Raw genomic sequence first — 16054 nt, 5'->3', positions numbered from 1 at the left:
ATGGCACCCTATGTGGAAAAAGTGTGCTTTTGGAGAAGATCGTGTTGCTTGCTGTCCCTCAAGGAGCAAAGAGCTCGAGGTCCTGTTCTGAGCCCCACTTTGTGCATGGCGTTGGCGAGGGATGGCATCTGGGGGGGTGCTGGGACCTGGGCTCAGGAGGAGCTTCTGAAAGATGTGCAAGCGGCAGTGCCCCGCGACCTTTTGGGACCTCCTTTGGTGGTCTCCCACCAAGGGACAGCCGTGTTCCTGCAGAAGCCCTCAAAGCACTGCTCCTCAGGAGACGGCCGGCACAGCTGTGGGTTCGAGGCACTCGGTTCGATCACCTTTCAGAGCATGGCTGCACGTTAACACAGGTGTCGTCTTGTGTGCTTGCAGTGTTGACTTTTTACTTGGCTCTAAGGTTTGCGCTGTAAAATATGACCCCTAAGCGCAATTGAGAAGACTGTAGAACACGTTTATTTGGTCGTTCCTTGTTTGTTGTGGCACATTCGTATTCATTCCACAGGATTTTCTGTAAATAAAAGCAGTTTGTTTGAGGATTTTTTCCTCTAGCTAATACCCTTTAAGTCTCTGCAGGGGCTGCATGCTGGCACAGTTATTTCTTTCTCAGGCTCTCCTGTTTCAATAGCTGACCCCTCTTTGGTAACCTTGAAGGTCATTTGAGCGACAGTGCTGGCTTTGGCCAGGTTTCCTTGTCACCCCAAGGGAGGAGGCAGCGTGCTGTGCCTTGAGCTGTGATGAAGGGTGTCAGAAGGAGTGTGTGTGCGGCTAGGCAGGCGTGCCAGCCTGGGGAGGTACGCTGGAGCAGAACTTGTGCTTTATGTAAGGTGCTTTTTTCAGGTCACCAAGGAAAAGCAGGATCAGCGTAGCAGGAGCAGTGCTGCAGAGCCTGAGGAGACCTAGCAAGCTGGGCTGCAATGGGCGAGAAGCTGTCTGTGCTCCCTGCAAACATGGCTTGCTGCGCCTGCTGCCGCTCTGCCTTCTCCCACCACTGATGAGAAAGAACCAGGGTTCCGCTTATCAACAGCTACATGCTGGAGTGCTAGTAGTAAATTTAATGCCATGTTATAGAGAAAATAAGCTCCTGTTCCTGATCTCAGCATGCAATTCTCATTTTGTATCTGTAGAACATGTCTGTTCCATCCTGGCCTCCCTTCTGCGAAACCTGAGAGGGCAGCAGAGGACACGGTTACTGAATAAATTCACAGAAAATGACAGTGAGAAGGTGAGTGCTGAGTCTGTGTCTGCAGCCTCTGGGCTGCCAGGCTGGGACGGTACTTGATAACAGCCAGATGCCTGTGTGTGCTCGCTAGGTTACTGCAAAGCTGCCTCTGCACCTGCCTACAGAGGCTTGTGCTCTCACAGGCCATTGTTCTCTCATTTGTGTTATCTACAAACTGGAAATGCCTGTAGTGCTTGGCCTGCCACATCACATGTGCTCTTGCTTTCTGGTGCTCCTGCACATGGTAGTAGCGGTTCTCAGTCTGGGTTGTATGTCTTTGTTGAAGCCTGACCATAGTGTGGTATGACGTCGTGCTGGCTTTCTGAGACCAGTGTGGAAAGGTGCTGTTTTTTCTAGTGAAACTCTTTTTGCAGAGAATTTAGAAATTGCTATAGTACACATCTAACATTCCCCATTGCTCTCCTAAAACGTGCCACTTTGGTGGTGTTTACTTTGGGAAATGATTTCCAAAATATTTACATGGTGGTGGATAGATCAAACAGCTGTAAAACAGAAACAGCAGATTTTGCAAACCAGGAATCCCAAGGAATTTGTAAATTTTACCATTGGGGAAATGCTAGTTTCTTAGTATTCCTCATTAGTGTGTCTTAAAGGTGTTTTTCATACTGTTCTACCAATTGTGGAAAATTTCCCATTACTAGATAGACTCTCAGTTGCCTAACGCAGTTCAGAGGAAGGCAGGAGAGCTGTAACATGTCTGATAAGCTTTACATTTAACATAAGCTTGGCTGCATACAGCGTAGGCAGAAAGGTCTGCTGAAGAAACCAGGGGAACTGGAGAACCACAACGCAGGAGAGCAAGTGAGCGAGCAAGGGACACGTGTCTCTTTGCTGCCTTTTAGCTGGAGCTGACGAGACCATATTGTCATACGGGATTACATTCAAATGCCTGCAGACTCAGCGTGCTCATCCAACCAACACTTGTACCATCCCTCTGTAATGTATTCCTTCCTGTGAGTGACAGAATTGCCTGTTTCTCTGGGAAGACTGCAGCTGGGAGGAAAACAAAATAGCATGAAGGATTAAAGATGATTTCATTGTTCTTTTTTCTTGCTTAGGTCTCTCTCTTCTTCACTTGCAGGTTGATAGGCTGATGGAACTGTATTTTAAGTACCTGGATGCAATGCAGGCAGCTGATAAGAAGATTGATGGAGAGAAACATGTATGTATTGCTTACGTTTTGCCAGCTCATGTCTATAATACCTCTGCACGTGTCATCTGTACAGAACTTCTGGCTCAGCCAGGTCACTCTTCTGAGTTGTGCCCTCGTACTTGTGCTGTTACCTCTTAATTCTTGTTGCCCTGTTCTCCAGCTTCCAGTTAACCTTAGATAAAATGGGCCGAGAACTTCCGTGCAGCAAGTGTTCTGGCCTTTTCTTAGCGTGAATTTTATGAGGAGGCCCCAAGTCCGTGCTTCAATTTGTCTTCACTTTTGCTTGGCTGCAATCTTGCTTGGTTTGGCAGATGGAGAGTAAGTGAAATGCAGAGAGACAATTACATGATAATGTGCGAGGCCTCCTACCCTGGTCTTTAGAGTTCTGATCAGCTGCAAGAAAGCGTCTATTTTGATTAGTTAGATGAGGCTGCAGCCAAAGGCGTGTGTACTCTCTGCACACCAGCAGTGAATCGTTTGAATGACATGAGCCTTGGTACCGCACAGTACTTTCTTGGAACTGAAGCTGGAACAGACTTTCTGAAAGAGAACGAGCTGTTGGAGTCAGGAAGCAGCTTGCAGAGCTGTTAGCGAGCTTGGCCAGCTTCCCACAAGATTATCTGTATCAGCACTGAAGAGGGTGTGAGATTGATTAGCACTGACGGAGAGTAATCACTGCAGCCGCTGTCCCTGCACACGGGTGAGCTCAGCGTGCCACGGGCTGCAGCCCCCCGCCAGGCTCCGACAAACAGCTGTCTGCCCACTGCCAAGGCCGCTTCTCTGGGCACTGGCAAACATTCCGAGGGCATTGGAGCGCTGCTGCTGCTCAAAAAGGCACGGGGGTGAGTGATGAATGGAGTGGCTTTTGCTGCCAGCGTTCAGGCTCCATATGGGCAGCTGCAGCTTCACAAATGAACGGTGGCCTGAAGAAAAACAGCATTTACCCTTTCCTGCTATCCCTCCACACTCCGTTCATCCTTCTCAGAACAGAGCAAGAAATTTATTCTTTACATTTCAGTGTTGGTGTGTGGGATTTAGGACTCAAAAAACAGAATGGATTTTTCTGGCTGAAGTCTTGCGGTGTATTGGCAGCTGCTATCCAGAGACCTTCAACGCAACACACAGAGCAAGTGTATGTGCCCTTTATCCAAAAAGATCCTGAAGCAATCTGCAAATGTTAACACCTGTAGCAAACAGCCAGCACAGTGCAGGGGTGAAGGGAATTTGAGTGTGAAGAAGCTTGTGTAGAAGCTCTTTAATTAATAGTATTAACCCATTCGTGTCTACTGATGCACAAGAGAGGAGAAACCAAAGAACCTCAGGTTTTCCTCCTATATCCAGAAGGCCACTGTGCTTTTGCCCTGGTGCAGGGTCTATAGGCTGAAGCGACTGGAATTAAATGGATCTCAGTTCTTCACTTCTATTAGAACTAATAACAGGATTTGGCAGAAACATCTCATAAGTGCAATGTGTTGGGCACAACGTGTATGAAATATGATGTTGAGGGTCATTCCTAGCTTGGAACGTTCTTGGAATTATAGTTTGCTTTGTTTTGTAGTATCCTCAAATGGTCAGTGGGACACGGTCTCCTGAGATCTGAAGCGTCTGGAGCATTTTCCCCACGCAGAAGTAGGCAAATTCTGTCTGTCAAATCACAGCATTCTCTGGCTGTGACAGGATTTATGGAGCACTTTAATGTTTGTAGTTGTGGCACATGAATCATTGAAGTGGATGGCATGAACACTTCAGAAACTGTGCTCTGTCGCTTGGGGGCTTTTGACATTCCTCTTGCAGTAGAGGACATAGTACCCCAAAAATATGGTATATAGGTCCCTGCCTTTCTCCCTGCCGCAAAGAAAAGTGATACCTGATGATGTTTTACAGGCTGAGCCTATACTGGTGAGAGCGAGATCCAAGTCTGATGGACAGAGTATGCTGGTGTAAGTCTTGAATTACAAGAAGTGAAAACCTGATTAGGCAAGGAATGACTGAGTGTATCATACCTGACGTTTTATCTTGTCCTGGTTTTGGTAGTGATTACCCTAATTGCCATCTGAAAACCAGCAGCAAAGTCCATGGGAGCATTTGTCTCCAACACCTGATGCCTGTCTTAGCACTTTTCTTAGAGTTTTTTAGTTAATGAAACTTAGAAATATCTTGCCCCCTGCTCAAATTCTTTAATTCGTTCTGTAGGAAATTGTGCAAAATCCTGTGGCTTTTAACTACCTCTGAAATGAGGTACAATTACAGGTGGCAACAATAGCCTTAGTGATCTCTAAAGATGGTAGGAAAAGACAGGAGATGGTTTAATATTTTTATAGTTCCACAGAAAATTATGCTCAGCAGGTTTATTCGATAAAATATTCTCACCAGACACTTTGCACTATAATGACTTACAAATTACATGCTAATTGTGCTACAGTTAAGTCATTCCATCCTTTGAAAGGAAGAGGTGGAACTCCTAGCATGAGAGCAAGGCCCACAGATTGGGCTAACTGAAATAGGAATTTGTATTACCCCATCCTTCCAGCTTGGTTTAGAAGGACTGAATTGCCTGGCGTGGCACTGAGGGCAGGACGTAGTGTCCTGGCAGGGGCGGTGTTAGGGCAAGTGCAAGCGTGCAGCCGTGTTCGTGGGAGGGCGTGCGCGTTGCGAGTGTGGCTGTATTCGCGCTGCCGGTGTGGTGAGCTTTGCCAGCAAACGGCCAGCAAGCTGAGGTAAGATTTGAACTTTCTTGCTGAGACTAGTGGGTCTTTCTAGATGACTGTCCTAACATGGCTTCTGCTTCATGCTGCTGAAGTTGAGCTCCTGCTTTTGCAGGAGCTGCTGCTGTGTTTCTCCTGACTCAGAAGCAGTGGTTTGCTTTGCAGCAATCGCAGTGAGCTTTTCAGCCCTTGCAGACTGGTGGCTCAATTTACAGAAATTCAAGCGTGTTTCTGCTTATAAGGCAGAAATGAACAAAGTCCTTCCCACAGCAGAGGGCTCTGATGGTTTCTTGTGTGGTTCTGAGAGCTTCTTGGTCACCTTGGTATGACCTGGATGCGTGCTGGCAGCAGAGTCTGTGCCTGGCTAGGGCTCACTCCTAACCATTCTGTGTTTCAAGGAATGTGGTGGTCGGTCTGCCGAAGAGACCATGACTTCTGCAGCCTCTGCACATGAAAGAGGCTTCTGGGGAAATTATCATCAGAGCTGTGAGCTGAAAGCAGATGGTCCTGGACAGTCCTGGTTACAATGGTGTGATTTCACCCATGACTTCTGCTTGCCCCTCTCCAGTTGCAAGCGTCAGTCTCTTGTCTCCTGCATATCCGTTTAGACCAAGGGCTCAGTGATGACTCTGAGCTTTGCTATTAGCCAGTGGTCTGAAAGCACCTCCTGAGCGTGGCTTGCATCACTTACCCCATTGCCAGGGAGGGGCAAGAGTCTGTACTTGCTGTAAAAGACAAGTTGTGAGAGTTGTTTTCGTGCATGGCCGTTCAGAGCCACCTCCTCTGACCACCTGGACTGGCCTCACTGTCCCACCCAGTAAGGAAGTAAAACCAGGATCCCTTCGGCTCTGCCCAGCCTTGTTGCATGTGCTGGGGAAGGTGAACGATAGGTAAGGGAGGAGAAGGATGTGGAGAATCTTTTGGGCCCTACTCCAGTGACTACGTGGAGCAGATGTGATCTTCTGTATCTCATTGGCAGATCCATTGTGTCTAGGTTTTGAGTCTTGACACCTTGAGGCCTGTCAGTCCTGGCTCATTAGTGTGAGAGAAGCTCATTTTAGCTTCACAGAAGCCCATCTTATTGCTGTCTTCTCCCATCAGCGAGGGGCATCTCAGTACGTATTGCTGGCAGATTAGAAATGGCATCTGAGTGCTCATTTGGAGGTTAGTCACTTGACAGCTTTGAAAGAGAGACAAAGTGGAAAGGTGGCTATTCGGTACTGTACTGGGAGGCAGATTAGCATTTAAAGGGTAGTTGTGATTTTCAAAAGAAAGACTGTGAAAAAGTACCTTAAAACTGTACTTGTCTTCTAATTAATACCTGCTTAATTTACTGGCACAAAATAATCTTGCTTCTCTGTCGAGAGGGCCTGTTGTAACTGTTGCCTTCTCTGTGTAATCAAGACAGCAGTTGTCTGGATTCAGCTCCTGTGATCGCCACGCTTGGATCAGAATACAGAACAGACATGGTCTTTGTTTCCCGCTCTGGAGATTCAAAATCCTGGCCCGTGGATATCTTTCTGTTCAGGAATTTAGCACTGTTGAGAAGAGTAGCCAATAAGCTTGTGTACCGTGAGGAGGGTAAGCGGTAGCTCAGGAATGAGTGCTTGCCGTCTTTTTTGAATCGTTTTTTTTTTTTGAGATTTCAGTCAGTATTCCAATCTCTTGCTAGCCAGACTCAGCATTGCTTAGCTTTAGAGACCAGATTTGATGAGATTCCTGCAATTTGGCAAGGGTATAGGGTGAGGAAAGTCACTCCTTGTGCACAGTTGGATTTTTCTTTTACTGGCAAGAGCTTGCATGCAAGCTTTGCCCAGTCATGCCTGTGCCCATCATTTTGAGAACCTGAAGTAAATTACAGTTGTGCAAATGCTGGAGTCTACAGGAGCTGATGCTAAAGCATCCTGGAGCATAGCCAAAACAATTGACCTTATGGCATTGGTAACTCGGCATTGGTTTTTAATCTGAACTTGGTCTTTCACTGGCAAACTAGATTTCTAAGAGGAAAGGAGAAGTATTTCATTACCTGTGCTTTCCTCTCTCACTTTCAGGAGGTGGTGGTAAACAGCTGTACTTCGAAGTCACTTGTTCAGATTTCTATATGGCGAACATCCGTCATGCTCTCTCCAGTGAGAAGTGCATGGGGTTAATTTTCCTTCATGTGCCTAAAGGACCCTACTTACAATTAGATGCAAGGACTTGGCTTGATAAATCAGGGAAATTTGGTAGCCTGTATCAGCTTTGGTGCTGGTGACCTTGCTTGTGTTTGCCTGGCGCCTGCGCACCCTGAGGAAGCGCTTCTTGTTGAGCGTTCCAGGTACAGTGCTCTCACTGGTGATGGCTCTAATGAGAAAATATTGCTGCGCTGGTATGTGCCCACCTGCCAGACGGCTGCATAATAAATCACACAAGCTGCAGTGAGCCAGCGAGGTCTGACAAGCTGCTTCCTTTATTTAAGAACAAAACCAAAAACCAAACCCCAAAATGCAAAGGGTCGCACATGCGATCAGTTATTTCGGCCTGTCGGTCTCCGTGAAAATGGGCAGCAGGTCCAGTGGCAGACATGGCCAGCCTTTCTCAGGGGGCCGCTCTCTGAGCTTATTGCAGGCTGCCTTTGCAAGTGCTTTGAAGAAGATGCTCTGTCTGAACAAGACGAGTGGAATGGCCTCTTGTGTTCTGCCTTTGGGCAGGTCTCGCTAGTGAAACACCGTTCTGTGCAGAGGAAAAATGAACTGTCGGCATTCCCATGGGAGCCAGTGGTCTTCTGCTAACAGACCCCGGCTGGGGTTTTGCCCCCTCAGTATCACTGACAAATGAAGCTGGAAGAACAAGGCTGGACATGGAAACACTGTACTTGTGCAGGAGATTGTTGGACCTGGTTTCTCATTCATCGGTCACTAATGAAGTTGGAAACCTGATAGGTCTTTACAGCTGCTGGAGTAATGTTCTGCACTGCTTAACAGCACCCTCAAATGGCCAGTAAAAGCGCAGGTTTTTCGTTACATTTTGACAAAGAACTTATAAATAATAGATACACAGGTTTGTTTCATATTCACAGTCTTTAATCGCTCAATTTAGAAATGTAAGTTGTATGTTTAAATCAAAATTTTAATTTGCAGATGACCACACTTCACAACCAGGAAAGGCAAAACCTTGTTCAAAACGAAATGAAATGTTTTGTAAATTTAAATGAATTATTAAAAGTACTTATTTGGTGAGAAATATATGGAACGTTTTGGGGAACAAAGTGTTTCTTAAAAAACTGCAAATATCACCAATATTTTGCCAACGCTAATGAGAACTACTTTGAGAGGCAGTCATCGCACCTTTTCTTTGTGTTGCTTTACAGGACATGGTGCGTCGGGGAGAGATAATAGATGATGACATGGAAGACGAATTCTATCTCCGTCGCCTGGATGCCGGTCTCTTTGTTCTACAGCTCATTTGTTACATCATGGCAGAGATCTGTAATGCCAATGTTCCCCAGGTAAAGCTATATACAAGGTTGGCAGATCATCTGTGTTTACATCCATGATACAAACAGGACACTAAATCCTTGCAAATACTGCCTTACTGAGTAATCTTACCTTTAATCCCTTTGTTGGGAGGAAACCTCCTGCTTATTGCACTTGTGCCCATATAGCTTCATTAAGTTATAGCAGTTAGGAGGGCATTAGTGGGTAGAGAAGCTGATCGTTGTCACTGAATTCATACAGTCTGCCATGAGCGAGGTCACAGTTTGAAATGAAAGGCCCTGCTTATGCCATGCTGAGAGAGTAGTGGAAGGAGAGGTTCTCTCAGAAGGTCTCACAAAGGCACAGGCTACAACAAGTGACTTTTCTTGATTTGTGAAAAATGCTGCATCTCTGCTGGTGTGAATACAGTGGGGTTTGTGAATATTGTATGTGGTTACTTGTACCCGTGCCACATGCCTTCCTGAACGTTTCTGAGTAGGTGCTCTGAGACTGTGGGCTAGCAAGCCTGAGGTGGGTTTTGTGGTGTTCAGGGTTTCTGCTCTTCCCTCAAAATGGGAAAAAGTGGGGTTATGCATGGTTTTGTGTTGTATTGAAGACTACTTTCTTCTCTTTCCTATCCTACATCAGATTCGTCAGAGAGTCCATCAGATTCTGAACATGAGAGGCAGCTCCATTAAAATCGTTCGACACATCCTAAAGGGTGAGTTGAGATATTCCTGTGCATGTGTCTCATCTCTACCAGGGATGGCTTGGTCATCGCTTTGCAGAACGAGCCTTCACATGTAATTCTCCTTGACTTCATGAGCACCTTCAGGCAGCAGTTGAGTAGTGTTCTGAGATCTGGGCAAGGCTAGAATCACCCTGATGAGAGGTGTGCTTTACCTCGGAGTTAGGACACTTGGTGTTGGCTGCTGTCATGGAACAGCACATCCGTTTTCATGCTGCCATCAGCTGCAGACTGGCTGGAACTCGCTGCTAACATTAACACTAGAGTAAATATTTAAGAGAAGTGTATATGCATGCTAGAGGGAAGAATAGTGGAGTCTCATCTTTCATTAACATGGCCCTGCACTTTACCATCTGCACCATATTAGTATCCATGGTGTATTTGTCTTGTTCTTAGCGTCAGATTAATATGGATTATAGCATTAAAGTATCCTCTGTAGCTTTAAAACGTAGCTGTTGTTATTTGCAATCCCAGTTTTAAAGTACTGCTTGTTATTTTTAATGCTTATGTTGAATTAGAGCAATGCTTATTTGAGCTGTGGCTCTCAGCTGTAGCCTGCTGTCCTTCAGCAGAAGCAGCCAATTGAACTGGGGAGGAAGACAGGGCTCAGACTCTCCCCACGGCCCCCTCTGAGCTGCAAAGCTTAGCTGGAGCAGCTGGTAATCTGCTGCCCACCACAGATGCCTCCTTATTTAGCAGAGGGTTGTGCAGGATGTCTCTGCTCCTGAGGGGCTATGCTGTTTTTGGTGAGGGGTAAGAAGTCTCTTTTCTGGAGAGAAAGGAAGGCTGGCAGCAACTCTGGGGTGCTGGGCTATGGGTTGTGTTGTTTCCGTGTCTCTGCTTTCTTTGGCAGTAACAACGATGTTCTCCTGACTGTTTCTGCCCCCTCAGCCCCCTCATCACTGGCCAGTACAGGCAGCTTTTTTCTTGCAGATCCTGTTGGTTTTCTTCCTTCCTGTATGCAGGAAAGAAGGGGGATCAGAAGGATGGCTGGTATGATGAAATTAAGAGTGATTTTGCGACTGTGTGAGATTACCTGCAGGTATAGGCAATCTCTTTGGCCCTTGTCCTTTGCCAGCAAGTGCCAGTTAATGCCTGCTGATGAACAGGGGGGACTGGATAGGATATCTTTGCTGATGTTAATTATGATACTTGACAGTGCCTGCCTCCCAACTGTCCATTTCCAGATTTAGAGCCTGGCTCTCACCCACGTTCAGATTCTCATGCTTGACCCAGGCCAAGGGTGCCCAAGGGATTCGTCTGCACACCTCGCTGTATTTACACACCTCACGTTCATGTCTTTGGTTTGTTGATTTACATACCAAGATGAATTGGTGGGCAGCTGCATTAAAATTTCATCTGATTCTTTCTTTCACAGACAGTGACTTGCATTGTGAAACTTCTTCAGTGGTTTTATCATGTCTTGCAAGCTGTGGATTGTACAGTAGGTTCAGTACTCTCAGCAGTAACGTTTTCTCTGCCTGAAGAGGCCACACGTGGCTTGTTAATAATACAGCTGACAGACACAGTATTTGGGGCTCTGTCTCCAGCTCTCCCCAACTCTTATGCTTGCCAATTTTAGAGACTTTTGCCATTGCAACTGTCAATGACCTTAGAAATAAATTTGTTGGCAGGCCCTTGTGAAATACTGCAGTGGGGCCCAGAAGATTCCTGCCAGGTAGGAGCAGCACTGAGTCACCTGCAGTCTGTGCTGGTGACATTTTTTCCAGTAGTTACACACCTGTGTCCAAATATGTTGTCAGTGTAGATTCACCAACTTTCAATGTAAGTGACAACACGGACGAGTTACCTGCCTCTCCAGAGTTGTCAGTTTGTTGAATGCTGCCTGGCTGCTGGAGTGGTGGGTTTGGTGGTGGACCCTGGCAGTGTGCCTCCCGGGGGGCTGGGGGCCAGCGGGGGATTTCCAGAATTTAATTGGTGTCAGAACTGTACGACCCTATCCCAAATGACTGAGAGATCAGGAGCCCTGAGCCTTGGCTGGAACATTTCCAGGCCCCTTTCCAACTTGCTGTAGGACAGATGAGGGCTGATTTATTTTTACTTTTTGTTAAGTGTTTTGCTCTTGTTCAGTTTTTATTTTCTATTTTTGCATACTAATTAGGTGCTTGGTTTTTAGTTTGATTTTTATGGCCTACATATTCTCCATGTTTCTCTGGCAACCTGACAGCTGATGGATCCCTTGGGGTTGCTCAGAATTACTTATGATGCAAGCAAGGAAGCAAGACTGTTTTCTTTTGGTAGGGCTTTCAAGGGGGAGGAGTGGGCAGGGAATAAGTGAAGGCTCATTAAATGCATTTCTGCAGACTGACCAGTCCTCCCACAGTTCCTTTTTCTTGAAGATGAAGCATCACTTGTAACGGGACAGTTAGTTTATCCTTTGGAAGAAAATGACTGACCAGTGTGTGTGCCTTGGCTGGGGGGATGCTTTGGGGATGGAGACTGGTCTTCATGACAGCAAAGTGGTGTCTGCATCTTGGGGCAGCGCATGGTCTTCATCTCTCTTGTTGGCAATGGAGCGAGGCATGGACCTCTCTAAGTAGCGATACTCAGCCCAGGAATGGGAAGGTGCACTGTTCCTTATGGATCGGCAGAGACCAGCCTTGGCACCTGCTGCCTTTGGGAGCTGCTGTCAGAGGAGCCCTGCAGAATCGGAGATGCAGAGGTCCCTCGCCAGAAGCGCTGCAGTGTGATGCCTTGTTAAACATCTGGTTTCAGTGAAGGTAGTGGGCCCATCAGGGAGCCCGGGGGGGTGGAATGCCTACTGAATGTTATAAACTAAACCTGTTAGCATGGGTAATCAAAAAGAAAAGGTAGGTATGTTATGAGGACTGTGCTAAATTTGGCCTGTGGTCCCTCAGTATGTGCAGGTTTTATAGCTTCCAATATCCATTACAAGCTTCAATATTTCCCTATTGATTTTTACTGTTCTGTAACCATTGTATTTTGTCTAATGAAGCAGAAACCAATCTTAGGTCCTTTCCCTTTGTGTAGCTACAGCAATGTGTAAGCTCTGTTTAACTGTTGGCAGGGGGAGCTTACATTTGATTTTTTTTTTTGCTGTCTCACTGAAGTGGTGGAATTTTAAATAAAAAAAAGTAAATACATAAAACCTCAGTGGAAGATTATTTTTTTTTAAGCCTCATTCTTGGGGGGTTTATCTGGTCTCTTCAAGTCAGCATTAGCAACTGTTGGTAACCCAGCAAACAGTCTTGCCTTGGGAGTCACTGGGATTTTAGTCTTACAAACCTTAAATATTTAGAGGGGAAAATGCTGAGCTTTTGGGCAATCTTAGAGGAATTTGTGGCTTACTTTTGTCTGAGTGATCCCACGGGGATGATAGGGCAGTGTCATTAGCGGCACTGGCAGTTTCCCTGCTTGAGTTGTATTGTGTGTTCAAGTACTCTGGCAGTCCTTAAAGCTAAAACGGGCGCTGGGCCAGGAGCCGGTGGGTGCCTGGGGCACAGGGCTCTGCCTGCAGCCAGGGCTGCCCCAGCGCCGCGCCAGGCTCAGGGACCACATCCATCCCTCACGCGGGTATCCTGAGCTGTCGAGAGGTAGCAGCAGACAGGGAAACGTTGCCCTTGGGCTGCAATAAACACAGGCAATTGCAGTTGCTGCATCTGTTTCAGAGGCACTTACTCTGACAAAGCACGGCTGGGGACAGAGCCTGCCTCCCCGCCAGCTCCCCATGGGAACACAGCTGCTGACAGAGCGCTGGTGCTGCCTGAAGGGGACAGGAGAACCTGAGCTAAACGCTGGCCTTAGCTGGCACTTTTTCCCTGGAAGGTAACCCCGGGAGACTGCCACAGTGGGGTTTATCTCCTGCCAGAAGCGGGTGGCAGGTTTGGATCCCCAGATGCTGCGGTGCAGCCCTTTGCTGGGGTGTGGAAACCGCAGCAGAGCTGAAGCTGGGTTGCTGGGGCCTTGTCCTTATGCAATTAGCTAATATGCAGGTGGCCACAATGCACCTATTCGCTTTATGCTGTCTTTAAGTGCAATGGAGAGTTTCCCCTCCATGGGAGGAAGAGTGCCCTGTGCTGGTCCCCCTTCTCCAGGGCAGCGAGGAGGTTAGGTTCACTTGCAGCAAACCTCAGCATTACCCACCTGCTCTGGTTACAGGTACTGTAGCAGTTTATAAATATTAAAAGGATTTCTCCCAGAGGCCCTGGCAAAGAACTCCGCTTCTTGTACATGGAGAGAGAGAGCACACACAGGAGGGAAGACTCCCACATCAGCTAACTTCTCCTTGTCCTCACTCTTTTCAGTGCTCATATAATAAAGGCTTTGATGGAGCTCAGAAGCATGTAGCAGTGCTGAACATATAAATATTAAAGCAAACTTTCTACAGCAACTTACCATTCAGATGCTGAATACAAGCTGTTCTGTTTGTTTAGGAAGAGAGGAAAGAATGTGAGAAGGCGGAGGCTGGAAAACACTGTCTAACCAGGCAGTCTGCTCCTGATTTACTAAGATTTGTTCAGCTCCTTGCTTTTGCAGCTCAAAACCTGCTTTTTTTATTTTTTCTTTTTGAACCATCTTTGAATATGCAGGTGCTGGTGGCAGGAAGGAGGGAGCTGGTACAGGCATGAGAGCTGCCAGCTTTAAATGAATGTCAGGAAGGAGAGCTGCAGAGGACGCTTTGTTTCCGTGGAATTGGTCCTGTGTATGGATGTGCAAGACTTTGATCAGGGTCTGGTATCCTCTGCCTGAAGACAAAGAGTTTGTTTTGTAGTTAAATCTGAAGTGGTGTTATCTTCGGTATGGGTTAAAAGCACTTGTAGATTGGGGAATTGGTCTCTACTTGACAAAAATCCTCATTCAGGATGCTTGGATAACAGACAGGTTCATGTCATCGGGGTTAGGAATGTTTAATGGTTGTGTAACAGCCCCTGCCTGACCTTCCTGTGTGGTACTTGGGGTTAGAAGGGGCCTGGAAAGCCAGCGGTGTCCAGGACTGTTTGCATTTTGTGGGCTGAAAGAGGCCATTGATAGGACTGTCCAGTTTGAACAGCTGCCAGTGGGCTGCTCCACTGGGATAGCTGAGGAGTTAGGAGGAGCACCTAGACTGTCACCTTTCTGAATGGTGAGGTGCTGCAGAACGCGGAACGGGTGCTGCTGCCTCGTGGTGCTAGTGTCTGCTCGGGCTCGTAGTGCTGCTTAGTGATGAGAGCAGGATGTTCCTCCTACCGTCTCTGTTTGCTACAGAAGCTTTTAATGAGGGGTCAGTAGATGTTTGTTATGCAGAGCTTTAACCCTGGGGATGGGGAGAAAAAACATAAATGCTCCTTGCATAAATTCCTGTTCAGTTGTTCGCAGTGGACGCAGATTTAGATTCTGCTGTGTTATCTGCAAGAGAAGTTACCCATTGTTCATTAGTGTCTCACTCAAAGCCTCTTGTCTGTCTGCTTTCTCCCCCGCAGAGTATGCGGAGAACATCGGGGATGGGAAGAACCAGGAGTTTCGGGAGAGCGAGCAGAAGCGGATCCTGGATCTGCTGGAGAATTTCTGAGGACTCAGGGTGGGACAAATTCCGTGTCTGCCCATGAGGATGCGGCTTCTGGTTCTCTCTCGTTCTGCTACCCTCCTCCAGCCTTCATTGCACGATTAAAGCAATGTTTCTATGAAACTGCTTCCTAATGGGATTTTCAAGATATTAAAGATAGTTTGCTTTTTTTTAATTCCTTGTTTCTTATTGAAGTAGTCTGCTGTGAGTGGGATTGCACCCGCATGCCTTGCATTAGGACAGCTCAAGATTCTTCCTTTTATTTATTTCCCGCCCCACCCCCATAAGTCAAACTGCTGTGATCAGTGTGAAACAGTACAACAGTATATGTATCAGAGGGAGGGTAGAGGAAGCTCAGATAGCTCAGGAGATTGTTTGCAGGTGATTCCAGCCTGATACGTTAATGAAAATGTGCAACACCCTGTACAGATGTGAAATGGGGAGGCTGAGACATTGGTATGTGCCCAGTTCAGCTGTTCCTCAGTGGCAGAGGGAAACCAGGAATCAACCACATTAGCCATTCCTGTTAAATCTCCCCGGGGCTAAGTCGGTACTGTTTTGGCACAGGCTCGTCAGCCTGAAGGGGATGTTGGAGTGAGTCTGTCCAGGTTATACTCAAAACTAAGAGGGAGTGTAAGTAATGAAATGCCCGGATTCCATTGACTTCCTTTCACAGTCGGCTTTAGGTCTTGGCTGTACTTGTCCTGTAGAAAATCAGTGTTCTGATTCTTGAACTCAGAGTCTGGCTTTTTATAGCAGCAATAAGTTCACCAACAGAAGAGGGTAAACCCGGCTCGTGCAGTCGTTTGCAGGTGTGCCATGGGAGCTGCAGAAAGACCAAGTGATGTGCCCCTGACCGACTGGCTGATTGCGGTGGAACAGACTGCAGCTCATCCTCCTGCGCTTGCAATGTAATTTCAGATGTCAGCGTGCCAAACCCCACCACTTCCCCGAGCAGTGACTCCCAACTGGGACAAGAAGTAGCTGAGAATATTTTCCCACATCCTCTTTTCTTCTGCTGAAGTTAATGACTGTCATCACAAAACATCGCAGCTCCAGCAAGCTGGGCCTTGCCTAATTTAGAGAGATTTGCATGCTGGCAGCATTCATTTTTTATCTCCAAGAAAAATGCATTGTCAGGGAAGCTTAAAGGCTTCCTTCAATCGTGACTGCCTGGGCACTGCTGGCCTGAGTGCTATCAAACACTTATTCAGGGGGATGGACAT

The 16054-nt window shown here is 46.9% G+C and overlaps 1 protein-coding gene across 1 annotated transcript in view; it reads left to right on the top strand.

Annotated features, from left to right (window-relative positions):
* The window catches only part of CTNNBL1 (catenin beta like 1), a 55670-nt gene extending 40667 nt beyond the window's left edge, over nucleotides 1–15003 (top strand). The window contains exons 12-16 of the mRNA XM_055722056.1: nucleotides 1128–1225; nucleotides 2325–2405; nucleotides 8451–8588; nucleotides 9205–9277; nucleotides 14746–15003. Of these exons, the coding sequence (XP_055578031.1) occupies nucleotides 1128–1225; nucleotides 2325–2405; nucleotides 8451–8588; nucleotides 9205–9277; nucleotides 14746–14834 (479 nt within the window). The 3' untranslated portion in view covers nucleotides 14835–15003. The remainder of the gene's footprint in view (nucleotides 1–1127; nucleotides 1226–2324; nucleotides 2406–8450; nucleotides 8589–9204; nucleotides 9278–14745) is intronic.
* The last annotated feature ends 1051 nt before the right edge of the window (nucleotides 15004–16054 follow it).

This window comes from Falco cherrug, chromosome 10, assembly GCF_023634085.1.
Source record: "Falco cherrug isolate bFalChe1 chromosome 10, bFalChe1.pri, whole genome shotgun sequence".
NCBI classification, from domain to species: domain Eukaryota; kingdom Metazoa; phylum Chordata; class Aves; order Falconiformes; family Falconidae; genus Falco; species Falco cherrug.
This window is presented reverse-complemented; position numbering and strand designations above follow the sequence as displayed.